Here is a 27,760-nt window from a genome sequence, read left to right on the forward strand (position 1 = left end):
GCACATCTGGCACAGGCACAGACCGGTCATCATCATCATCATCATCATCAGCAGCACCTCTCTTGTGAGTCGCATCTGGAGTTGTCGCATCTTTCAGAAAAAAACTTCTAAGGCTACTCTGCCTGGGACCGGCCATATTTTAACAATAGCCGACGTAGCCTATTTGTTTGTTAGCAGAAGACGCTAGCCGCATTCAATAAACAAAGTGGTTGTCATGTTTACGCTTTTCGCGGTAGAATCTTTGCTGCACGCAAACGCTCGTGGGCCAATCACACGCCATACACCTTCCGATGTATTTGTAGGCCTGTTAGGTTAAATTATTTTATTCTAATAGGCTACTGTGTTACTACATTAGACTTAGCCTAAATGGTAGTATTTTTCTGAAAATCAGATTGAGTTGGATAGAGGGATTATTAGTCAATTTCAAACGGACACTTTGACCGGTGAGATTTCATTTTCTCGGACATTTATTTTTTTTCCCGGCCAATGTCCGGTAATTACCGGACAACGGAATGTCTGTTGCAGATACTAACTGTGTTCTGGTATGCTCTCATAGATAGTGCTGTTAAAGATTAATTTCACCAAATTTGCATCATTCACAGTAATTCAGTGCAGAGGTTGGGTTCCAAATTTACATTCTAATAGTTTGTTTGAGTCCGACTTTTCATCTAGTGTCAACTACGGAACATTTGCAAAACTATCCATGATCTTTTTTGTGCTATTTACTAAGTATAATATAAAATTACGAGAATCATTCCTAACTTATTATCAGCATGTTAAAATTAACAACAAGATTAGTGTGCTGTACAGGGCAGACTTTTAGACTTTCTTTGATTGAAGTCTATTCACCTTCATTATATAAATGGTCTGAAGGCAGACATCTCAGAAGGATAACTAAAATAAAATATGCCAAATAAATACTGCATAACTAGATATGTTGGGGGTAAATGAGAACTCATGTATGTTGTGTGAACTTCTCGGTAAGACTTGATTTGTATTTCCTCTTTTTTTTGCCTGACACAATACCTCAAATTTGATCAATACCATTTAGTGTTAACCTTCAACCAATACATTGTTACTGTGCCAGCACAAACAAAATCCTGTTGGTTCTTTTGTTTAAAAAAGCATGGTGTGGGCGTTGCTGAGTAGGATTTTTAGGTTAATAATTACCTGCCTGTACAAAACCACATCTTAGCACTTGTCCTTTTAGCTGGATTTAATAAATGGCAGCATTAAAGCAAAGGCAGACAAAGGAAGCTAGTGGAAGGAAAGAACACGACTTAAAGGTCCCCTATTATGCATAATGCACTTTTTGATGTCTTTTATACATAAATATGTGTCCCCAGTGTATAAGGAGACTCACACAGTGTCAGAAAATACAACCCTCTCTCTTTTCCTCCTTACCCACATCTCTAAAAATTACAAAGGAGCTGATCCAGATTTGCTTCGGTTATGACGTCATATCGGAAATTTGGACTGGTTTTACATTGAACTCCTGGCAACGTCCCACCCCCGTGACACATCCCAACCTATCCTCCGCAATATACAGTTGGCAAGCTGAATCCCCTCGAGTAGGCACCTCTGTGTATTCAGCAGGAGGTCTGCAGGAGGGACTTAGATTTGTTGTATATATAATACATATAATGTCACTGTTCTAATCGTAAACCCTGAGAAGTGTTTCAGAAATAATGCTTAATGTGGTTTGGAACATAATATGGGGTTTAATCACGGCAGCGTTTAGCTGAGTATCTCCGTTAGAAACTTGCCTCTTCAGACAGAGAGCTGCAAGACGCTCCAAAAGGGCGTGGCCAACTTCAGCTCAGCTCAAATTTTAAGCAAACAGTCACAGAATCAGCACTTCAGGAACAGGGCTGACATAGAGGGGTATGAGGCATGCCACAATGGCTGATCTGTTTGGTATTTGGAGCAAACAACTTCACAGACAAGTCTTGTATAGATATTGCCGTACAATATATTGTTGAAATATAGCATAATAGGAGACCGCTAATTGATTTTAATAGTAAGCCAGTGTGCCTTATTCTCAACTGTCTATTTAATCAGAATGCTACCATTCAGGTAATGCTTTTGTCATACCTTTTCAGTGTTTTATGCTCTGCCCACACACTTGAACAACCTCTTGAATCATATTTTACTTAATAATGCTTTGCGTGTATGTCACCAGCGGATCAAATTCTCGCCCGTTCCACAATGTGTGAAGTGTTATCTTACCGGGTAAACATTTGTCCGTGTGGGATTTATTGGTTGCATCGGGAGCGTAGGAGCTCATCACTTTTTGCACGGTGGCGATTATGTGCTATCGGCACATTAAAGCCTGACCTTTTGGATGCTGTGTGAGTTAATGTTTGGGGTAGACAGGAATAGACAGAAGACACACAGTGATGGAACAGGAAAACAGTCAATTACATTAATGACACATTCTCTTCATCCTCTTCTCTTGTCTTCTCTCTTTTTTGGGTTGTTTACTGTTTCAATCCCAATCTTATTTTCGGTTTAGGACTAATTCATTTTAATTGAATATATTTACAAAATAATAACGCATGTAGCTTGTTTGGTGGAATCTACTCTAGATTCTTAAACATTTACACAATAATGGAGAAAAAAAGGGGAAAAATAAGAGGGATGGAGATGGGCTGGATGTGCTGCATTGGGGGATTGGAAAGAGATGTAAGGAATGTAAGATGTGCATTGGAGTGTGTACCTGGATCTCATTAGGGAGGTTTGCTTTGTCCGCTGGCTCAAAGGGACTCATTGCTGCACAGTTTCTTTCAGAAGACCAGTGTGATTGACATCTCAGCAGTGTATAAGGCATTAGAGGTGATTTTGTGGTTGTTAGTGTGGGCAAGGATGGGGGTATTGATTTGTGTTTCTATGGCAGGTTTAATAATTTCAGAGACTTGAAAAAATGGCTACAAACAGTAAACACAAGCACAAATAAATGTATACTCCAGTAAGGTTAGAGGATAGTGAGTAATGGCTCCTGTTGAGGAAGAGTATCTTTTCTCTGCTGCTTAAAATAGCAGAACTATGGAATAAAACACAGCCACATAAAGACTGTGATTACATGTCAGAATCCTGTTTGTTGCCCAAAAAGTTTTCACATACAAGAAAGCGTTTTGCTGTATTGATGTGTTGGAGAAAAAAAAATAATGTTAAGGGGATGTTCACATTATGAATACAAGTTAAAAAAGAATATATGCCATATCAGATGTAGACATATATAAAGACAGATTAGAAGATATGAATGTCACACATGACTAATTATGGGGAATAAGCTGATTTTTTAAAGATATTAGCTAGAACTAGAACCAAGAAAAGTGTGTTTTTCCAAAAATCATAATGGTTTCTTGTATTGAAACCCATAGTAGAAGTCTCAGACACTAACATTTAAATCAATAAAACAAGCACAAATACCGCCCATAGTATTGTGTCGGTTGAGCAACAGATAAAACCGTAATCCCATTATAATCCACCCTTGAAGCTTTTCTCTAAAACTGCATATTAATATGTTTTTCCCAACACATGTTTTAGGGTGAGACATGTTTTGAAAGATATAACCTCCCCGAGGATTTCACACATCAGCACCGTTTTTTTAATTTACAATGCCTCACGGGGTTCCAACTGCTGAAACAAAAGCAAAACATTTTATGAGGGACATCCGATTGTTTGGTAATTACATTGTCAAACTGGATTAATGTTAATACATGGCACTTTCGGAAGCAATAATAACACGCCGTGTCTAATTCCTTTAGAGCTGCTGCTGTTTTGATTAGTACTAGTCTTTATTGCATGGGAGGATAATTTGATGATTTTTCCTATGGGTCTCTGTCGTGTTTTGATAAATGCAGTCTCAAAAACCTAATTTGGCATTCAAGTGAAAACATAGAACTAATTATCTCTTTTGCTTTTGTCTTATTTTTACCATTTCTTCCCTCTAGGGTCTCGTCTTCGCCAGGAAGACTTCCCTCCCCGCATTGTGGAGCACCCCTCTGACCTCATTGTGTCCAAAGGGGAACCAGCCACTCTCAACTGTAAGGCCGAGGGCCGTCCAACCCCAACGGTGGAATGGTACAAAGACGGCGAGCGCGTTGAGACGGACCGCGACAACCCCCGGTCCCACCGTATGCTTCTGCCCAGCGGCTCCCTCTTCTTCCTGCGTATCATCCACGGGCGACGGAGCAAGCCTGACGATGGCAGCTACGTGTGCGTGGCCCGAAACTATCTGGGCCAGGCGATCAGTCACAACGCGTCCCTGGAAGTAGCCAGTAAGTGCTGTTTTCTCCTCTTGGTGTAGAGTTGTTACAGAGCAGAGATCTTTGATGACACACATGTGCACGCATTACTCAAGCAAGGTTTTTGAAACAGACATAACACATACATTAGAGCAGTATATCAAATTGCATATTTTCTTATACAGAATAATACTCAAGCAAAGGTTGCATCTACCAAATATGTTTTGTTAAAGAGGTCCAATCATGCTTTTTGGGGTTTTCCCTTTCCTGTAGTGTGTCAGAAAGGTTTTTGTGCATGTAAATGGTCGGAGCAGACTGGGTTCTGGTTTCAGACAGAGGGTGGAAAGAAGTGCTGCCGCACAGGCAGTATGAGAAAAATAAAGAGCTTTTTGAACATTAAACCATGGAGACACAACATCCAAATATGATCCTACAAATGCACGTAATTGGGCCTCTTTTACAATGAAAGAAAAACCTTAAGGGTCCGCCATTTTGACAAATTAGATTACAAATGTCATACTCTGCTCAGTGAGTGTTGTTATGAAAAGGTCTCTGTATTCTCTCCATGCCCTTTTAAATGCAAAATCCAAACTTGTTTGAGTAATAAATACATTTGGAAACAAACACACACGGTGAGCTTCACATGTTCCTCGTTAATAAAATACCAACAAAATATTGTGCTTTCTTATCCCTTTTATTGGCATTTAGCCCTTTTAAAAACAGCATTTTTACAGCAGTTACACTGAAAGTGCAGCCACACTGAAGGCTGCAACTCTAAGACTATTTGCAGACATTGAAAGCTTTATTCAGAAACTACAATAGAAGCTTCCAATGTAAAAAATAAACACAGAACATGAGGAGATATTTCCAGATATTTTCAATTGTTTATTGTATTTAAATGACAGACTTTACATTTAGTAAGCCTTTGTCTAACTATTATGTATACAACTAAACCTGTATATATTATGACAGAGTTCGTCCATCCACATTACAGACAACTAGACAGCTACGGCCTATCTATAATACCCAGGCACGATATACAGATAATACGTTTTTGAGCTCTCATCTTAAGCATTTTAATTGATTCTCCAATCTCTCAATGTGCATGATGATTGTAGGGATTTAAATATCCATCTTCAAAGAAAGTAATCCTTTTTGAAAATGTCTGAACATACTTCCTCAACATGACCTTCAAAACTGCATTTCTGTTTTGATGAAATACTTTTCATCTCACTTGAATCCCATCACAGTCCTGGTATATTTAATTGATTGTTTGCGTGTCTTCTTACAACTCAACCAATAGCATTGATCTAAACAGACATGAAATGCAATGTTTAGTTTTGTTACTTTCCTTCTTTGATATTTATTGCTAAGGGACAGGTGTAAGTTAACAATGCGACCCACCTGTCAGAGAGGCGGCAGCTGTGGGTCTGCTTTGGTCCCCAGGTTAAAACAAGTGCTGAGCGTGTTGCTAACAGGTGACGGTTGTGTCAACTCGCTGAATCCTGGAGCTGTAAGTGTCAAGTGTGTGCTGTTGCCATTTAAAACAGCCTTTCACTGCAAATTGTCTAAGGCTGGAATCTGTCAGGTTGCATGCAGCAGCCAGTCGTGTGTGTATATATACGTTTGCTAGGGTGATGGAATGTGTAGAAGCAAGCAGAGGGCACGAGGTCAGGGCCTACGACCATCAGATGGTCCAACAAGAGTTATATCCAGTACTCTCCACATGCAAAGGTGTCTAACTAAGGGGGACATGCCAGTAGAAACGTACTGAACGACTAGGGCACATATTGTATTTTGTCAACAGATCAGTTGAATACTTTATTCTGATTGGTCACCTTAGACTTAAGACGCTTTGATCGCGGGACTATTTACAGTGATATCAATCCGCAGAAAGGAGTCCTGTCAATTTAACGTCAGCTTTGGCCCCAAAAAAAGGGGTTTCACCAGTCAGAAAACACCAGTACTTTTTGAATACTGCTTTTTATATTTGTGGAGGGCAAGACACTTTGGATTCATGATGGCTAAACTGTCACAGAAAACAAAAAGAAAAAGAGGACAGAGAAATCAGCAGAAGAAGACGGATAGGAAGTGAATTTATCTAGTATTGTTTAAAGAATGGTTAATGCTAATGCTTGCTAACAATGAGTTTGCCTACTTCAGTGTAAACATGAGGTGGATTATTTTGTCAAACATCTATTTAAAATAATAAATTAAAACAATACCCTGATAGCCTTTGCATTAGCATCATCAGATGTTGATAGTGGAAAAATTGCACGTGAAATTAGTCTTAAATTGCACTCTGATTGGAAAGTTTAAGTGTTTTATCTAACTAGCCTTAGCAACCATGTTTTACATACATTTCACTTGTTTCATGCAACAAACAATGTTTTTTCTAAGGATGACCATGTGTTATTTTCCTTTGAGTTGCTCACAAATTGGTTTTTAATCAAGTTAGTTACAAGATAGCATATTGTTAATAATGATTATTCACTTGGTAGTTCATTCTTTAAACCTATTGACACATATGTGGCACATACTGAATATGCAGTGCTTTCAATCAATGCAATTCTTAATGGTTATTTTCATTTATGTCGTTAAAGTTGAACACTGAATGCAACTCTCCTCTCTCCACTCAGAACTCAAACTTGGAAAGACTGCAATAAAACAAGGAAGCTTTGTTGATAGGGGTTAACAACCACCACCATGCCCTCACTCAAACTGCAAAGCCCCCCCATCCTTTACTGTCAATACCCTGCTCTGCTTTGCTGTGTCAGCTTACTCTGGCTCTGTCTCCTGGGCAAGATATTCCGCAAAGGCTTTTAGAATAATAACACCCCTCTAGTATCCGTTTCACCTTTTGCATTATAATGAAAGAGATGGTCAAACGTATCATGGTAATGCCAGATCAGCATTTCTTACCCAGAGAAGCTCGGCCCTCAAGGGGGGAGAGTTTATTACTCGGGAGTTCACTAAATTTGCTGTCAGGTTTTAAGGTCGAGGAGGAGGTGGGGGAGCACAGAGAAGACTTGTTGAAGCTGCCTGGATGAGTTATGTTTCCCTGCTTCATCCTGCAGAGGTCACACAGATTCGTGGGTCACCCTGGGGCTGGAGAGTAAAACAGAACCCCCTTTAGCTAAAGTTGCTGAGTTAGGGAGTTTATAAGAAGACTGGGGAGTGTTAAAAGAAGGAGTGACCTTACTCTGTCAATACACTGAGGTGTCAGGTCATGTGTCCGGTGTTGTTAATGTGTGAGTTGTTCGTTTTCTGAAGGGTTTTAATTGCTATAAGGTGGGTGACTAAAAAGGGACTTTTTTCAATAATGACAGCTTTTCATTTGTTATGGACTGACAGGTTATGGATACTCTGTTATACACCGTAAGTGGATGTTTTTGGAATAATTTGCATTGACGAACAGCCTTTTTTTACAAACACACACTCACATACTGAGTACCATCAAGTATCATCATGAAACGCATGAAGTTTGTCATTCAAATATCATACAGGCAATAACACTGTTATGACACTTAGAGTAATACAGCAGAATAGTGGAATGATTAATCTCCATTATATGTACTACTCACTATAGGTGTATAAAAATACATGGCATTATTATAATAAAAAATGCATCACAACATGTAATAAAGGAACTATTTAAATGTTGATACCCCCTATTATTTGCCTTAATTCTAACACGATTAGAAAGCAAATGTTTTCTTCCCAACCACCCAATCACTTTTACACTGATTTACACACTGAAATTAAACTGACTATGCCATGCATCATGTCAGTTTGCATGTCACCCAGCTACAGAGAAAACAACATCTGTGCTTAGCTCCCGAGCTTGTGCCAAAGTGGTAAGCACTTCTGTATGCACACTCACAGGTGAACTAAGCAGGTACAACACAGGCTGTTTAAATCGCAGCAGCACATCTGCGCATGTTGGATACAAACCTGTGTGTCACTGCTAATGATAAACACATCTGGTCGGGTGTTTGTCAGTGTAACAGTCTGGAGGATGATGTCAGGATCCACTCTGTCACTTGTCTTTTGAAAGCTGTGAGTGTAGTTGATTTATCACTAAACCGTGTCACAATCTGTTCCGCCGTGCTGCCAGGACTGGAGCTCGCAAAAATGGGTTGGTTCTAACACTGCTAGCACACTAGCTTTGGACTGCTGTATGGAGGAGGTTTTCATGCCTGGGTAACTAGCTATATCACCATAAGACCAATTCCCACATACTTCTGCTCTGTTCATTTAGATTACTATGCAACATTTTGATTTGTCAAAACACCTCACGTGCAGTATAGTTTTTTAGTTCATTCATACATCATACCATATGTGTTATTTGTTTGCCTTTAATGGGGACATATCCTCTTCGTGCATGCGTTAGCGTTGTGGTTTTCTGGAAAATACTTTTAATCTAGTTTTGAGGCAAACATCTTTACAGTGCACTTTTTATATCAATTTCATTGTATTACTCTTAGTTTTAACTCATGTTGATCTTATGTGATCAGAGAAAAACAAGCTGAGCATATGCTAGCCTTTAGCGTGTAACCCCATTGCCTATTTCCATCGGGGAAACAATGATTTTTAAACCTTGTTTTTCTGTGTTTTTGCCAGTTTAACAAACCGTCTGTTTTTTTGGTTTCTTTTGGGGGGGAGGTCTCTTTGGATTCATCAATTCCTGGTAAAAACCTTTTGAACTATGGGATCTTTAGTTATCAGAGAAGCTGAGTCAACGTAACTGAGTTTTCTTCGGTTGAAACTGCCCACAAGTGAACCCTTAACTTTCCATGTAAAATGGTCATAAAGGCAACATTTGATTTACTAATTATTTGGGTTATTACCAAATATTGGCCAAACACACATATGACACACCAAGCAGCCTCAGCTGCTGTGTTCAGTGCTTATGTTAGCTTGCTAACATGCTAAATTATGGTGATTATGATAAACATTACACCTGCTTAATATCAGCATGTCAGTATCATACAATTTAACTGAAAGCATCGCTGTGCATAAGGAGAAGAGTTTTAGTCTGCAGATGCACACATAATGCTAAGCAAAATGATAAAATATAACACATTTTTAATACAATTCCAAATGTATTGTTTGCATGTAGATAATACTTCCAGTGCAGAGATGATAGCATTAGTGAATACAATGAATAATTAATGCTCTGCACCTGTCCCTACAGATGCACATTTAACTGTCATTGTCATTACACATGATTGGCTGTCTCGAATAACTTGTCATTTTATATAATATGATGAGTTCATGGACTCCAAGGCGGGGAAGGTGCAGCACATTCATAAAAAAATATCAGAGTTAGTTTTTTGATCTTATATGGAAAAAATAAATGTGAAAGCTACAGCAGGAAATTAATTACTCGTAAAAGCCCCAACTCGATTCCGAATGAATTTACCGCATTTTAACTTCTACTAATGCCGCCAGGATTAAAGTGCAGTAAGGAAGAGACAATGAAAAGTGTGAAGACGGCTGACAAAAGACAGGCTGACAGGCTGAAAGTGATAGGAGCGGGAGAGGACTGACAGACAGGAACAGACGAGAGAGGGGAAGAAGTGTCTGTCCTTCAAGGCACAGAAGAGAAACTACTTTGCAGAAAATTGAGGTGACGTGGTAGAGACAGTGACAGATGCAGTATGAGCTGGTGCCTGAAGCGTGACCACGGGGTCGGAATACTATGTAAGCACACACAACATGCTCACAGACAGACACACACGGACGAGTGAAGCCTTTTTTCTTAAAGTGAAAAAAATGAAACGGGGAAAAAAGACATGTAACTCAGTTCCTTTCCAATAAATGTCACAGAAGACACTCAGCATATTTTTTTTCTGCCTGCGGGGGCTCTAGAGGACCCTGGGAAATGAACATATGTCCTATTGACCTCAGCCACTTGATTCAATCATGGTGAGCTTTATTGAGGTGAAGGCAAAGTCACAGCCAGTGTACTCTAAAGGTTATTGGATAGAAGACCTGTTTTAGGTCCAGTAAGAGAGAGGAATACGTGATGTTTTTAAACTAATTGGACACTGCCATTTGCTAAAGGAAAGTGATGCTTGTGGCAGGACTGAATGATAGGCCAAAACACTGCAGTGATGAAGTAATGACCCACAGGGAAAGACAGTGATACCGCCACGTCACGTCACAAAGCATGAATGTGTATGAAGAGAATACGGAAATTAAAATGCAATATATCCAATTGATATTGATATTTTGATACAATACTAAATCTTACATTTATGTTATTGTAATATCACATCAGTGTCAATTCCTGTTCTTCTTAGATGCTCCATTATATCAATTGATGTTATTTTCTGAACTTACCGAGCTCTTCTAGTGGTGCTTTTACTTGCCTTAACCAAATGTATCCACATTGGTCAACTAATATTAATACAATATGTTTGATGTGATATTTGATTTTTCTCTAATTCGCCCAGTCTGACCTGGATCCTTACATTTGTGTATTCAGATATTTATATATTGTTTTATTTACATGTATCACAAATACTATTTTTTTACAAATGTATTATTCAGATATGAAGAGATGTACACATTTGGATAGTGATTTGTTTCCCCCTCCCCCAACAGAGGTTAAAATATGTTTTCTTTTTTACCTCATAGTCCGATACTGAATCTTGGCACATTGTGTGACTTCACAATACATTGCAGACAAAATGGAATGAGAGATTTGCAGATTTCTTCTCAATTGCTTTCTTATTTTTTTCCCTTCACACTTAATGCCAAATACATGATCTCCAGATATGTTATTTTCTGGTTGGAATAGTGGCTTTTAATAACGTTGACATTCAAATTCCAAATCAACACATGAATGCTTGGCAAGGTTTTTCTCTTTGCTTGGCTATTTATTCGGTTCAAATCCAGTATTTTTGCATAAATGCATGTAATTATCAAGCTGCGCTATATTAGCGTTATACTTATTGTCGATTCAATTGTAGTTGACTTGTGTGATCCAAACATTTTCAAAAATGTTTTGAAGTGAACGAGTCACAGATCATTACAAAAGAGGACTGTAATAACTTTCAAAGTTTACATATTTGTTATTATAAATATTGGTATTTGTTCTTGCCACCCTCCTAACAAATGGAGCCACACACTACCATGATTACAAAACAATGAATTTATTGAGATATATTTAGCTCATAAAATATGATGAAAGGCATTAAAAACCACATTCAATATCTCAATCAAAGATTTGAATGAAAAAACAAGTTGTACAGCTGTGTATCAGAGAAATACAATAGTGAACAAATCCACTTAAACACCTGAAATCAACTGAGCACATACACACCTATGCTCCTTAGACAACTCATACAACATTACATCTTCATACTGTATAAATATTTCATCATCCTTAATGTATGCAATTTTGTTTTCATATCTTGAAAAGGGAGAGCCACAGGGAGACATGCAATGGCGTGTGGTAATTACATGAACGCATTAACATGATGGACATGTTCACAGTAACACCGTGCTCTCTGAGGTGGATCATGGGAAGCGCACCAGCTCAGTCACACTGTTTGATTGACGGCTTAAGGTGGGACCCCAGCTCCGCCTCCCCTCTCCGCTCCTCTTTGATTGTAATCTTATGTTGGAGAAGGATCGAGCGCAGAAGAGAGGCGGATTCTCAGAGGTCACATTTCCCCTCTGCCTGCCCCTACCCATTAACTAATGGCTCCCCACTTCAAATGGCTGTCACTGTAGTCACTCCGGATAAAAGCTAAAAACAATCCTTAGTGGCGTAGATCGGTGAGTCTAAGAAAAGTTGTCATTTTCTCTCCATATGGACGAGCAATGATAGACATACACTTGTTTAAATGCCGCTCATTCACAGTCTGATATCAGTGTTTGCATGCAATTGACTGTGACAGTTTGTGAATGCTCTTCATCCTGTTCCCCCCCTCCCTGCTCCCTTGTTCTACTTCTCCCAGTTGGCCTTCGGTAAGATCACTCAGTGAATAAGTATCACACTCCGGGGACAGCTGGTTTGTGTTTACAGTGTGGAGACTGGGCCCAGTGCGCTGCAAGTATTGTCTAAACAATTTGAGTCGCTATATTCCTGCCTAAGGCTCAGCGTTCCCAAAGAGGCAGATTTGTGCCAGGACGTAGGGAAAGAGTTTGTTTGGCTAGCAGCGGCACTGGAAAGGGAGAAGAGAAGGGACATACTCAAGCGCGTCTGACAAAAGACATATGGCTCCCCGGGTGTGGTTATATTATTCAAATGTATAGGTGTTCGTTTTGCGTGTCTGTGTGGACACTGTGCTCTATATGCATGTGTGAAACAACATTTGCTACTCTGAGAGGAAGAAAAGACCGATGTTTACATCTTTACGTTTTTTTCACATTATTTACTTGTACCATTTATTATAACTTGTTTTGTTGTTATTTGTTTCACTTTCTCGAACAATAGGAGCCTTCATTTTAGAATAGTGGTGTGTTTTCAGGAAAAGAAGGATTCAAATAAATGTATGATATGCAAATGTTGTCAGGGTTGGGTGACAGGACCCAAGTGCAGAATGAACAAAAGGAGGCAGGTATGGGGGTTCCCACTAAAAGTGAGCTTTATTAAATAAGAGCTGTTAACAGACACAACAAGGCAAGGTACCAAAAACAGAAAAGTAGCCAAAGAAAACTATGATGAACCAAAGGACCAGGGAGGACAAGGGAGGACAAGGGAGGGTAGACCAGGACACGCCACAAGGAACAGACTCTTGGGAAACCGGACAAGAGACAAAAGGGGAACCAGGATTAAATACACAAGGGTAATCACAAGACAAGACACAGCTGGAGGGGGAGGAGAAACACAGGGGCAACAGGTGAACACAATGACACAATCAGGCACAGGAGGGAAAACGCAGACAGGAAGTGAAACTAAACATGACGCAAGAGGGGAAAACATTTCCAAATAAAACAGGGAACATAAACAGAACAAGGCTCATGACAAATGTATAATAACAACAATTGATATTGTTACAATATGCTTAAAGCTTATACGTATAGTTATAAACACTCATAAACATTCATAATGCTCTACAACAATACATAACTCAATGTAATGAATTCTGTAACAACTTACTTTATTTTAATTTTACCCTATAATCACCTGATTATGGCGTATATAAATATATGCCTTTTTTTTACTTCCCTTAAATCACCCAATACCTCCTCAGGATGGGTAACTTACTATAACATTCCTCATAATAAGGAATGCATTATAACAATAATATAAACCAAAAATCCAAATGCAAAATGTAGGTGAGTGACAAACACTTGACTCTGCTATAAACAGATTATAAGAATGTTCATGATGCGATATCAACATTTGAGACACAGAAAGTGTTAAAGAAACATTGAGTGTTACAGTATATGGGATAAAAAGCTACCAGACACTGTGAATTATTTACATTACAGGCATACTGTATGAGTCTTTATTGGCTGTGTTGCATATGTGCACTTTTTTTCCTCCTTTCCTTTTTTATGCTTATCCTCGGAGAATACGTTGCTGATGAGGGAAGACCAAGAGTGGAGGAGAAAGTAACAACCTCGTAGAGTCAAATCAACAAGTGTGTTGTTTGAAGACAGAATTTTGAAGCCCCTTTGCATATGTGGGGGCAATCACGTACTGTATACACATTGGATGTTTCTTCTTCATGCCCTCACAAACACCCATACAAATCGTGTTGGATATCATATTGTCTTGAGCAATGTATTCAGCCCTGGTTGGTGCAGGGGAGACACTTTTCGGCTCAGCCCATTTCCCCCGACACTAAATCTTTTCCCCCATTACCCGCTCAGTGCCGGTTGCACTTCCCCGCAGCCTCGGAGCAATGATGCAGCCATATTTTATCCATTTCCGATAAAAGAAAATTCCACGCTTGCCGTGTCGTGTTACTCTGGTGTCATATGTATTTTATTAACTTGTTTGCAATATGGCACCCTCCCGGAGCCAAATAACCAGCATTTATGTGCTTTGCTGCCGAAATGTTTCTTACAACTGAAATTAATTAACAAGGGAAAGCCATCCTCAACTCACAACTTGCAAGGCTGTAGTGACACAATCTATGATATGTCACCTATATTTTACTTGTGGATTTTTCAGTGTGTAAGTATTAAGGGCTTACAGCACGCTTGAGTAATCCCGCTGTCACTGAGAGAAGAGGGATGGTTGTGCATTTGCTGAGATATTAGCCTTATCCATCCTCTATCCGTCACTCCATAACGTCACAGTCAACAGCACCCAGCAGCAATATCTGTGCTCAGGGTTAATGCTATCATCCCCGGCGGTCAAAGGTCACATCACTTTTTCATTTCAACCTTGTGTCAGTTTTCATTACCCAAAGCTTTCCGCCTGATCCCATCAGAAGATCACAATCAGAATCAGGTTTATTACCAGACACAAAGAAATAGCTTTGGTGTATACATGAACAGAGAAAGAAGAAATACATTGTGAAATAAGAGCAAATATAGGTTATAGGTTAATAAACATTATTTCCAAATATTATATTATGAACAATTTTTAACAAATGTTTAATATAAGTAAATATACAAAAGGAAATACATTAGGAATATGACATAATAAATTACATAAATGCAAAATACACAAGACATTTGCAAAATTCACAGTATGGGGAATGACACACAACATGTGCTTTGTGTGGTATTATATCACCTGGTAAAAGTTAACTTTTAGTTGGGAAAAAAAAAAAAGTTCATTGCAACCCTACAGTCCCTTCAGGGCGTGAAAATGAATAAGGAACGATCTCCCAGATGTGTGCTATGTAATTGTGGTTTGATGATTGTTTGTTAGTGTTTATGATGAAAATGCCAACTTTGTACACTGTCATTAAGTTAATCAAAATCTTATGTGATCTAGAAAAAGGCGGACACTTTGCTTTGTTATTGCCAACCATAATCAAATATTCTGAATGAATACCAGACATCGAAATTGTACACAGAGTTCAACTCAGTGTTTGTTTTTACAATGTTTTGAGTTAATACAGAAAATATCTTGTTTTTCATTCAGCATTCACTCTTTGCCCACCAAAGGATAATAATGGCATTATATTTAGATGGTTCACGCTTTTGAACTAGTGTCACAGTCAATACACATAGGATTACACAGTTTGACACACCTGGAAAGATGACACGTAAAGATATCTTTGTAACATGTAAAGTTAGTATGCAAAAATCAGACAACGTTTTAATTGCGTATTTAGTTTCTGCTACAGAATACATCTCTGCTGGGTAACTAATCCTTTGAGAAAATGCAAACAATTGTGGTTTCATGAGGAAGCCCCTCATTGCATTCATCCATCTGAAAACAGTATGTTTTATGTCTACTTAGAGGAACCATTTAATTTTAAACGCTCTTTGCAGAGAGTCGATAACGTCACTGTTTTCCCATAATCCACTGCCTTTAAACAACAACCCCCATTAGCTTTGATGCTAAAGTTGCCTTAGACATGAACACACATCTTGTCCTGCAACTAAGCTTGTTGAAGTAATCAAACTAGCATTCACTAGAAGAAAATGCACAGTTAATGTCAGTTGGCTGGCTAAAATGAGCTGATTAGCTGAAGCAAAGTAAGCCTAATTGCAAATACCACTTGGGCCCCCTTGGATAAGTAATACCCAATCTTTATTTGATTAAACTTTTTAAATAACACGTTTGAAATACACTGATTGACAAGCGGTTTTATTTGTTGTATTTTTATTGTAGCAAGGTGCCAGAGAGCATCCAAACACATCAACATAGACTGAAAGAACCTTCTTGTTAAAAATGTGCCAGGGAAAAGCAAGCTACTTCTCACTAATACTTCCAACAGCACACATTCTGGGATTGTAGGCTACATATAGCAGAACACATTTCCTTTTCTCTCATTCCCCTGCTGAGGCTCTGCCTGCAAGCTTCTGTCAATCAAACTTGAACATTTCTGATAAGACGTTTTTAATTTCAAAAACTAATCAAAATATACAGGAAGGGTTACAAAATGTATGTATTCATTGATCTAATTTCATCAATACTAGCTACACGGTATTAGAACAGCTACTATACAGCAGTTTGGTTTACCTTACAGATAAGCCAAATGTCATCTGCATAGTAATGAGCCGAGATGATTATTGGATACTGAGATGGTTATGATATGGTGAGAAGATAATATTGATTAAGAATACCATTGAGGCACGCCATACATAAATAATGTTGTTGATGAAAAAAAAAAGAATATCTGATGCGTTTAAGGGGATTTTCAGAGATACTTCATGAATACTGTATCTCAATACGCATACATTACACCACAGAGAGCCACAGACTCCTGGAATCAGAGAAGTGAGGTTTTGCCAGAGCAGTAGCAGTATTACCCTGTTCATACAGCATTGTTCCTACTGCTTACCCACCATGAGCAAAGACTCATCTCTAATAGGCAGCAGATGTGGTGATATATAACATGCAGTGAAATAGGCGACAAAGAGAGAGGGGTGGTTCCTCAATGGAAAGCTAAATAATGAGGTGAACAATTCCAAGGCACTACAACCATGCTTCAGTCTGCCTGGCTGTCAGTTCTGCATCCCCTATTTTCTGCCATTTTCCTCCACCTCCTCCTCCTCCTTCTGGAGCCTCGCTTCATCTCTCTCCTGTGGGAATACTGGGGAATGTGCAGACAGGTTTGTGATGGAGCTGCTGTTGTTGAAGCTACTCACTGAGAGCTTTGATGACCAGTGATGTGTTCCCCATTATTGTTTCATATACAAAATAGTATGTGTGTCATTCTGTGCAAGGTACTTACTCTGTAAAGGCAGCACCAAAACAAGGGTGTGTCTCTGTTTCTAGAAGATGAAGCCCTATTCCTAAAAAAACTAGTGCTCATATTAAATATTTAATTGTGCATGTGTCAAAAATTGTGAAATAAATAAATTAAGATTTGTTCAAATTAAATTCGATTTTTTTCGTATCGCCGACTCTGCGACTTTAAGGGGCTGTGCTTTTTTCCCTACCTTTTATGTTTTGAACATCAAACGTCTTTTGTGATGTTGACATTGCAGAATTCAAACAGCCACTATCAATATTTTTCTAACTAATTGTGTTGCTATGTGCAGATGAAGTGATAATTAATATTCACCGTCTCTGTGTTTGTTTAGCTGGCAGCTTCCTTTCACACCCACACTCTTACATTCCTTTTTTTTATGTCATCAAGGCCAATATTCAAGGTTTTATTACACAAGACAGAACTATAACTATCTACTCCTACCTGGCAACCTAGTATGATTATTCAAAAGACATGTCATTCTCTTAAATACAGGAGAACATATTATCTTTAAATGGCATACAATATAAAAAGATGGAATATTTCATCTTGCGAAACTCCCAATAAAACCCGCCTCTCTGTTTGCTCAATCTCTGTGGAAAAGTACCTTTTACTGTGCCTGCCAGACTTCCCAAGGCTATGTCGGATACATAACAAAGAAGCGCAGATACAGTCAGCATGAGATGAGGCGCTTGGAGCTGAAAGAGTGGATAAAGCGCAGAGGTGAAGGAAAACTAACAGACAGTGAAGTGGGACTGAAGATAATTAAAAGGATCTTCAGAGCGATATAGCCCTCAGCACTGAGATGTCTCATTCATTAACACACATATAAATGCCTCTCCGCACGTACATTAAAAGCACATAACGCACCTATACCCACAAATGTGTTGTTTTTATATTTTTCATGCCAATTAGGACATAAATCCATGTCTCCTCCACACCCATATCTTTAATAAGAATTATGCGAAGCACGTCAGGATTTTACTCATTTTCACAGTAGCAATCTAGCGACAATTTATCTCAATCAAGCATGAAAAATATGCTGCCGAACTTATTATTTTTGGTTTAATATAATTAATTGTTTTTCCAGGGGACTGATGCAGTAACTTGCATATTCATTTTTTGGTTAAAATGCCCAATTCAAATGTGTCCGTAGTGCAAATGAAACCTAATGTTATGTGTTGACTTTCCCAGTATTTATAGATACTAACACGTGAACACATAAATCTCATCTATGAGATTTATATTAAGATATTATATGTTTGTAGTTCAGAATGGCAGGGGCTTAACAGATGTTATGTATGCTGTCACTTACTCACTTGTTTTAGGACAATAAATGTCATGAATGGCTTAGCCCTGCCACCCCGCTCTGATGAAGTGCTGTTTCTGGGGCTAGTAATCATGGCAGTTCTGTCTCAGGTCTCAGAGGTCAGAGAGATGGTAACAGCTGATTTCACAAGCTGTCAGCAACTGGTCTGCCACCAGAATAATATATTTTTCAGTAGAAGAATGGAAGATAAGAGATTTACCACCTGTTACTATGGCCATTTCTGTCTGATAGCTCATATTCTACACAATGTCTCTCTTGGAACAGGATTTAATCATTTTAAAATTAAGCTGTCTTAGCAAAACCTTTTTTACAATGGTTTGCAATAGGGAATCAGAGTGATTGCACATGTATAACCAATTGTTCGCGATCAACAGATCAACAAAATCAAAGTTTGATTGCTATTTTAAAAAGATTATTGCCTGTAAGAAAAAGTAAGCAAATCAAACCCATGCATGATCAAATGTAGCAAGTATAATTCAAGAAAAGGGAGACTGAAATTAAATCAGTCCCTGTGCAAACTTAATCAGAGCAGTGGTGGCTCTGTGTACTCTATGTTTGATGGCATCCTCAGAGCACCACATTAAATATAGTAGCAGATGAATAACAGATGTGTTCCCCTACCCTAATGCACACATTTCCAGGGCTGCAGAGTGCTAATGTGGATTGCTTTTAAACAAAACCAACGATGTATATTTAGATCCATACCAGTAACACAATTTAAACCTAGAAAAAGGAAAAACAACACATTCAAACTCTGCTCGCCTTACTTTGTAGTGTTTTTATTGATTGTAGTTTTATAGATGCCCTTCATTAAAAACACATTTTCCTATGTTTATGTCTTCTGAAATGTCTGATCTTATCGTTTCTGACTTGACTCTTCACATCTTTAGTGTATAGGGAGGTGTTTGTGAAGGCATAGTTAGAGTTAGCATTGGCATAGTGAAACTTTTGACAGCAAACATAAATGTAGAATGCATTTTTGGGATAGTAACCAGATCCTCCTATCACTACCGTCAGATTGTATTGTATGTTAACAACCACTGATGCTGTGTCAGCCACTGCCAGTTTCAAGGTAGCAAAAATCACCAAGATGCTAACAATGCTTAACATTCTGATACTGCTGCTAGTAGCTCAGTTAAAGCATACTCCTCATTTGAGTTGAACATGTATGACTTAATTACGCTGATGGAGAAAGTAGATCACACTCACCACATTACTCTATTGATGCCCACTGCTAACTGTAGTGCTAGCAGTGTTGGTTGTGCTGGGTGAAAAAGAGTAGATGTGTTACTTGTTTATGATGTGAAGTAGAGTCCCATCTATCAGGGAATTTGATCGTCGTATACGTTTGACGGTTTTAGTATTTTGGTAAAGGTCTCCAATTATGCTCTTTTATGGCATATATTATAGGTCTCAAATATATTAATATATATATATATTTTTTTTGCTCAAAATACCAAACAGATCATGCATTTTAGCATGTCCGCTATCCTGGCCACGCCCCTTTGGAGCACATGCTGCTCTCTCTGTGAAGAGAGAAGTTTCTAACGCAGAAACTCAGCTAAACGCTGCCGTGATTAAACGCCATATTATGTCCCAAACCACATCAAGCATTATTTCTGAAACACTTCTCAGTGTGTCCGCTAGATCAGAGACATTATATGTATTATAAGTCCTTCCTGCAGACATCCTGCTGAATACACAGATAGGCCTACAGAGCTGCTGCGGAGGTGATTCAGCTCGGGACTGTATATTGCGGACGATAGGTTGGGACGTGTCACGTGGGTGGGACGTTGCCAGGAGTTCAGCATAAGGAACTGCCTACATTTCCGATATGACATCATATCAGCAATAAATCTGGATCAGCTCGTTTGTACCCCCGTTTTAAAAGATGTGGGTAAGGAGGAAAAGAGAGAGGGTTGTATTTTCTGACACTTTGTGACTCCTTTCACACTGGGGACACATATTTACGTATAAAAGACAGCAAAAAGTGCATTTTGTATAATAGGGGACCTATAGGATGAACATTTTGTCAGATCTCACCATGCGTAGGTTCTTTTTGGAACTAAAGATGTTTCAACGGAATCTTATTTTTATCTGATGGGCTTATTGAGTGTAATCTCACAGATTCCGCCTCTTCTCATGAAAGATTCACAGACATAAATTAAGTGAGAAGGATTTTCCTTCCAAAGCTCCAATCCTATACGTTATCCCAGTGGCCTTCATGCTGAGCTGGCTAATTATAGGCCCACTGAATTCATTTCAGCGAGTGAGTCAAGTGAAAAACTGGGATCAAGGTTTGACTGATAATTGGATTGATCGGGTACTTGAATTCCAGCAATCCACTCTCTTAAAAGTAATAGTGTGCAACCATTAACATAGTGCTATAACCTGACCAAATGCTTGCAATGCCACTACTTATTGGTTATGTTTTGTTAAAACTGCAAAGATATCTGCAAACAACATTCACCCTTGCCTTGTTTGTTTTATATCCTGGTTGAAATCCCTCTCATGGCCTACCAAATATGTCATATATGCCATGAGAAGTGGCTTGCCAAAGGTCTCGCATCAACATTTTGACGGTCAATGAAACACACCCACCCACCACAGACACGCACATCTTTTCCGCCCACTGTATTTTCAGTGCAAGAAGCCCCACAAGATGAGTGGTGGTTTAATTGACAGATCCTTTACTAACTGGTTCCCCTCACTGACAGACGAGGACATTTTTACACTAATAGCCATCGGACACCTGGGTGTCTTGTCAGTTTTTCCTTGAGGTTTGTTGACAGCGCGTCCAGAGACAGCGAGTGTTATGTAGTGTAGAAACGCTGTCAGTCTGATGTCTTATATTCCCCCGCTGTCACCGCTTCCTCTCTCACTCACACAAAGTGCCATTTATAGATATAGAGTATTTCTACGCCATGTGTTGTTCTTGGCATGCATCTCTTTTAGCCTTTGTACCTCTGAAAAACAGGCAAAAATAAATAAACCAGGATAGGATTGAGTCATAATATCAGATTTACACTCAAGGTTTTCATGCATTTAAATTTGACGCACATTTGATGAACTTTTGTCATCTTTTCCTTCGCCTCCTGATTTTTGTTTACCTCAAATGCATAGCATGCCTTCTCGTATGTGTTATCTTTTTAATAAGCTGATACAATAAATATACTACCAAGTCTGAGAGAATGGGGTATTATTCAGGTCAGGGCACTCGTCTTCCACATTCTCTTTTTTTGTGTATTTTCTTTCTGGGTTTTGCTTGTTTGAGCAGTACTTGGCCTTGGGTTTGCCTCTTTCCACCCCTTCTATCTGCTGCGGCTCTGTGTGCATTGATTATCTCAGAACTTAGGTATCCAATTTGTGTGTGTGTGTGCATGTGTGCGTATCTGTTTCACCGTCTGTAGCTTTGCTGCATGCTGAGAAGGCAGAAATCTCTAGAGGTTCTTTAATAGAGCGGATAGTGTTGCCCGCCTCACATTGCCATAGGGGATGGAGGTAACGTGAATAGTGGGGTGGGATATAAATGAAGAATATAAGGGAGAGGGCAGAGCATGACAGTATTCATGGGTAACTTACAGATAAGACTGAAATCCTGTGTGTTTGATTAGCCTTTTGACTCCACTTGTAACGTATACTTCTAGCTTTATCTAATTAAATAGTGTTGTTTCAGGAGATATCATGCGGAATGCGCTCTGCCTGGGTTTATCATGATGAATTAAAGGGTCAGTTGACCCAAATCCAAACAATAGAGAGATTTCCTGGACTGCCACGGTATCCAACCATGATGGTTTTGGTTTTATACATGTTTTGCAAGAACTATCTCAGAGATTTTGGTCTCCACTCCAATTAAATGGAGGTCAATAGAATTCTGTGTTGAGTACCAGCATTAATAAATGTTTTATGTATTGTGAAACATTGGTGAACCAGCACTTTAACAGCACATTTTAGAGGGATACAGCACAAAGCCAGGGTCAATAGCAAAATGTTTTTTCCAGCAACAGTGTTTTGTTTCTGTGGATGATGAATAACATGCTCACAATGGTTTTCATTGGAACTATTATTTCATTAGAAGGCATTATCATTGAAAATGGTTCAAGGTGATGTTGGTGGGTTATTCCAAGAAATAACACCTCTTGTTGTCTAAAGACATGTCACTTTGTGCCATTATTAATAGCTTTGAACAACACACACAACATTCCATTTACTCCCATTGTATTGGTTTCATTTAGCATTAGAAATCGAAAAGTGAGATAGTATCTAACAACCTTGGCCCAGTTCATTAGAATGTTGTGTTATAGAGTGATAACACATTTTCTGGATCATGGAAGTGTCTCATCTTGTTTCTCTGATACTTTAAGATTCAGACTTTCGGAAGGTTTCACCGGGACCCGAGTTATTCGCGGAGGTCCAATATCTCTAATCTATCTAATAGTGTAAAAGTATTAGATAAAACAGTTTTACGTTTATAATGTGGGGTTTTTCAAACACTGTTCAGCTGCAGCTCATTTTTATTTAGCTGATAATTTGAGATCCAAACAAATCCTATAAACATTCTTCTGGTTTAAAAACAAAAAAAATGTCCCTTAAAACTGAATAAAATGTGCTTTTTCTAGAAAATGTCAGCTTTACTGGTAATCCAATACATACTGGACTGTGAGCTTGATTCAAATTGCAGATTTCCCTAGGTTTGGGATGATGTAAGCAAACACCTCAACAATACAACTTAACATATGTCTAGTTCATTTTAGACATTTTAAAGCAAAAACGTTATACATACATACTTTTAAAGCAAACTTTAAATGCAGGTCAGAGAGAGTCAGAGATGTTTCCTTTTTGTTAAAACAAAAATCCTACTATTAAATCTACCTTTTTGGAATGGACGCATAACAGTAATAGATAGTAATAGATATTAATGCCCCCCCTCTGAGTATGTGTGTGTAGTGAGGAGCAGCAGCACAGCTAGATGACTCCAGCACAAAATTGCTTCTGGGAGGTGGAAATGCAAGAAGCTTCACACTCCCATGAACACACAGCAGGGTAGAGTGCTGTACATTGTTTACAGTACACATAGTCTGCCATGTTTAATAGTGCTCCCCGTCACTCCCATTTGGATTCTGAACAGAACGACAAGCACACAAACTTTAACAGCCAAAGCATGTTAGTCGGTACGCTTCAATGGATGCCATTAAACATGAGGTACCTTCAGCTCAGACACCTACTGAGTCTAATCAAGGGTTTCAGTCCCAGCAAATCTCACTGCAGCCTTGCAAATTACTCTAAGTCCTCCACAAATGTATGTTCAAACCCCCTAACAGCTGCATTTTTTTATCAAGCAGAGCAGAAAAAAAACAGACAAACCAATTAATTTGGACACATGCTGCCATATGAGATAGTGTTTGGAATTAAGAAAGTGGAAGTCAACCATGGTTAGACAGAAAACCTTGGCATAACATGGAACTCAATGGCTTGTTTTGTGGGAGCTGGAGAAGCGACACAACCAAAGCGGAAATTATTATTAACGCTGACCTCGACCAGACCCTAATTCACTCCTCTACATGTCATTTTTTTTCTTTCCTTGTATCCTTGAGAGACACAAAGGAAATACTCTCCCCAGATGGTGAAGGACATTTCATTTGAGTCCACAATGTCAGAAATCCAAAAGAAAAAGGTTTTCCTATCCCTAACTGCCCTATTTCTCAGTTCTTCCTATTTGGATCCAGACAGTGCTTAGTCTGCTAAGAGGCAGACAGCTGGAGGGATTACAGTGAGCTAATTATAAGATATATCTCTATAATTGCAGCAGATTATGCTATTATTCATGCAGAGGTTAGCTGCACAAAATGCCTTAACCACCATCACATTACGTAGCATATATCGCTATGTATTATTCACTATTTACACAGCTGAAACTAAATACCGCCGTTTAAAGAGCTTTGGAAAGGGTAAAGAATAACCAAACCCTATTACCCTATTACAGCTCTTTTCTCAGTCCGTAACCCATCATTGATGACTCCATTAGACTCATGCATTGATGGTATTGTTAGACAGAAATGAGGAAAATGGCACGGCCCATTCAGACAGCAGATCAATTGTTGAAACGAATTCCAGGAGGATTGCATTATTTGACATGTGGGCTGGTCTTCAGATTACAAACAGACACTTTAGTGGAGGAAATCATTTGAGAAAATAGCAGTGGCTCATTGTTCTGATGCTAATTCTATGATAAAAGAAGCGACTGAAAACTATTTTAAAACATCATCAACACAAGCATTAGTTTCAATGTTTGATAAGTTCAATGGTCAGACGCACTAGATAAATTGGCTGCTCTTTTGGTTAATCAAAAGTCACATTTAAATTCAGTCTGCTTAATTTGTATTTGCCCTGAAGCAAGCGTTTGAAAATGCACATTTTGGGTCTCAGTCTCCTTTTAGCAGTGCTTGTCAAATTTGTATATGGAAAAAAAGGGAAATTAAGTCAAATTTAAATGTAATTCTAAAACAGAGCATTAAAGAGTTCAACTAGGCTAAAATATTAACTATTGAAACCAACTTGACGGGGATCACCCAAGCCACAACATTAAATTGGGTCAGACATGGTCCTTCCACGTCCTTGTAATGACCACATCCATCTTCCAAAGCGGCTTCATACATCTGTAAAGTTGTATTTTAAATAAAGTAACACTAGGAGTGTAAGATAGCATTATAGTAATACAGCTGTGAGATTTGTGCGTCAGTGTCTCTGTAATTTGTAGTAAAAATGCAGAGTACATTAGTCTTATTCAAAGTGGGTTAATGGGACAGGTGGTAGGTGACAAACCAGAAACCAACAAGAGTGTTGCCTAAACAAGTAGATTTGTGGGTAAAAATATAAAAATCCCTGACCTGTGAATGTTCCGTGATATTGAAATGTCAAGACACCAGAATGTGTCGTGGATGGGAGGCAAAGTGAATATTTACACGCCACGCTAAAAATGATTGCATGTCTTTCCCTCCATCTGCATATCTCTGTTTGCCAGGATGACAGTATGTTGTTTCAAAAACCTCACTTATTCTTTTTTTTATTATCTATTTAGCAGTATGTTCACTTTGCCCCTTCCTACCTCCTCCTGCCCATCAGAGCAGCTGTCTGTGTACACATGGTGCAGCAAGCCAACCTTAACATTTTCTTTGCACTGCTGCTAAAACCAATTAAATTTACGGCAAAGAAATCACCTGATTACAAAGCACCACCCCCAATCCTTTCCCTCTGGTGTGTGTATTCATGTGTGCATCTGTGTACTAATGCCACCGAGGGCAATGTTAAGAGCTGATCAGGTGGTGATGTGACATACTTTCTGCTTGTGCGTGTGCCTGTCTCTTTGCTAATCCATATGGGCGCAGCTCTAATTAAATCCAGCGGCTCAACCGTTCACACCACTGGCTGCTTGGCACTGAGCAAAAAAGTCTGTTGGGGTTTTGCCAGGTAATATGACAGAAGCAACAGGGGGGGGGGGTGTTAATGTCAGTAATAGAGACAGGGGAGTGATTGAGGCTGTTTAAGTGCAGTAGTGAGAAGTAATGACCTGACCTGCTGAAACTGAAATATTAAAGGGCACACATAATGGGGAAAAAAAAACCCGATGTACTTGTGTATCTGGAGTGCCTACTAACCCCTCACGGGTGAATTAAACAACCCAATCAGTTTTTTTTTTGTGGGCAATCATAAAGCTTAATATTTAACAAGCCGTTTCAAATTCAAATATTTCATATTTAAGAGTGTCCCATACACAGAAGCTACAGTGTAGAGACGGAAATGAAAATCCTAGGTTATTCCAACAATGCAACATTCATTTATATAGGACATAAAACAATAACACTGATTTAATAAAAATAAAATAGTGCAAGAAGAAGCTGAGTACAATATCTTTTTTATTAAATTATCTTGCAAGACCAATCTGGAAGTAATGCAGATGAATTAGATTATATAAATGTCAACAGATAAATAAATGAACAGGTAAATGCAGGAGTATTTATACATGTAAATAGATTTGGCTACCATCCTATGTAACATGTATGTACATACCGCCCCCCCAACTGAGTAAGTCCACCCACAGATTGAGAACTACCTCTGCAAAGGGTGCCATTTTTTCTTGAAAGAAAATCAAAGTAGATTGGGAATTTATGGGGGGAGGCGGGTGTCAAAGAGACAGGCACTTAAATAAAACATTTCAGGCAGAGGATAAGGGGGGTGGGGGGCTATGCACTGAGCCAACCCTGCTGGCGTCCCAGGGACAGACTGGGGGGCTGCTTGTCTCTCCAGAAGTGGGTGCCTCTCTCAGCGATTTCCAGGCCTTATCAAATCTAACCAGTATAAATGTGTGCCTGACCACCTTCACTCCCCGTGCCCCTCTACCAATCCCCCTCCATCCTCACAGGCGAGACATACAGTATTATTGTGTAATACGTGAGATGACTTTTGCATCCAATTTAAATTTATTTTTGTATGTGTTAGGGTTAGGGTTAGTTAGAGTCATTTCCGTTTTGCTTTCCGGAATTGTTGAGCAGGAAATATTGTTTATCCATGTATTATTTGAGTGTGACTGAGGTCATGTTATAATTATCCGCTTGATGTGGGCTTCCCAGTAATTTCGCAGCAACCGCGCAGTTTTTTTTTTGTACGGATTGTGTGACTGTATGCTTGATTAGTCTGCTGCCGCTTGGGAGGGCTAATGTGTTGGTTTATTGGTGTTGTGTTAACAGGATAAAGATTTATGGGGGAGCAGACCAGCATGTGTTCTGTGGTCCACACAACAGATATACAAATAAATAGAAATTGGGTCCATTTGTCACTGCCAAGGACTTGCCTGGGTTGCCTTGTACCTGTGGAGTGCAGAGAGCCCGGCAGAGATGTGACAGTTTTTCCCTGTCGGTGTCTTATCTGCTCGTCTATCACACATGTCCCTGTCAGCCCTGCTGCAGCCCCCTGCACACACTACTGCTGGCTCCTAGCGAGAACAAGGCAAAGAGCCACCTCTGTTTGATTTCCTGCTGTTTGTGTTCACACCTTTTGAAGATATTTCTAGTTGCGGGAATGGATGGCTTCAAGTCTTCGTTGACTTTTTTAATATTTTACCCAGACCACGATGGTTCCCTAACCAAATGCTTTGATTTGCCGAACCATAACCATTACGTTTCATCACGCCTAAGTCAACACAAGCAGAGATTGTATTGCAAGAGTGGGTATTTCATGTTGTTAGTAAACATTTTGCTAAAAATTCAGTAACAAAATTGTGCAACTTATTATTTTTTGTTAATTAACTGCTTTTCCTTATTATGTTAAGGAACAAAATA

At 39.0% G+C, this 27,760-nt stretch overlaps 1 protein-coding gene across 1 annotated transcript in view; it reads left to right on the plus strand.

The window, feature by feature from the left end:
* Nucleotides 1-27,760, plus strand: part of LOC134872649 (roundabout homolog 1-like) — a 95,460-nt gene that overhangs the window by 19,527 nt on the left and 48,173 nt on the right. Inside the window, exon 2 of the mRNA XM_063896033.1 lies at nt 3,957-4,283. Coding sequence (XP_063752103.1) covers nt 3,957-4,283 — 327 coding nt within the window. The remainder of the gene's footprint in view (nt 1-3,956; nt 4,284-27,760) is intronic.

The sequence above is a fragment of the Eleginops maclovinus genome, chromosome 11, assembly GCF_036324505.1.
Source record: "Eleginops maclovinus isolate JMC-PN-2008 ecotype Puerto Natales chromosome 11, JC_Emac_rtc_rv5, whole genome shotgun sequence".
Taxonomy (NCBI): domain Eukaryota; kingdom Metazoa; phylum Chordata; class Actinopteri; order Perciformes; family Eleginopidae; genus Eleginops; species Eleginops maclovinus.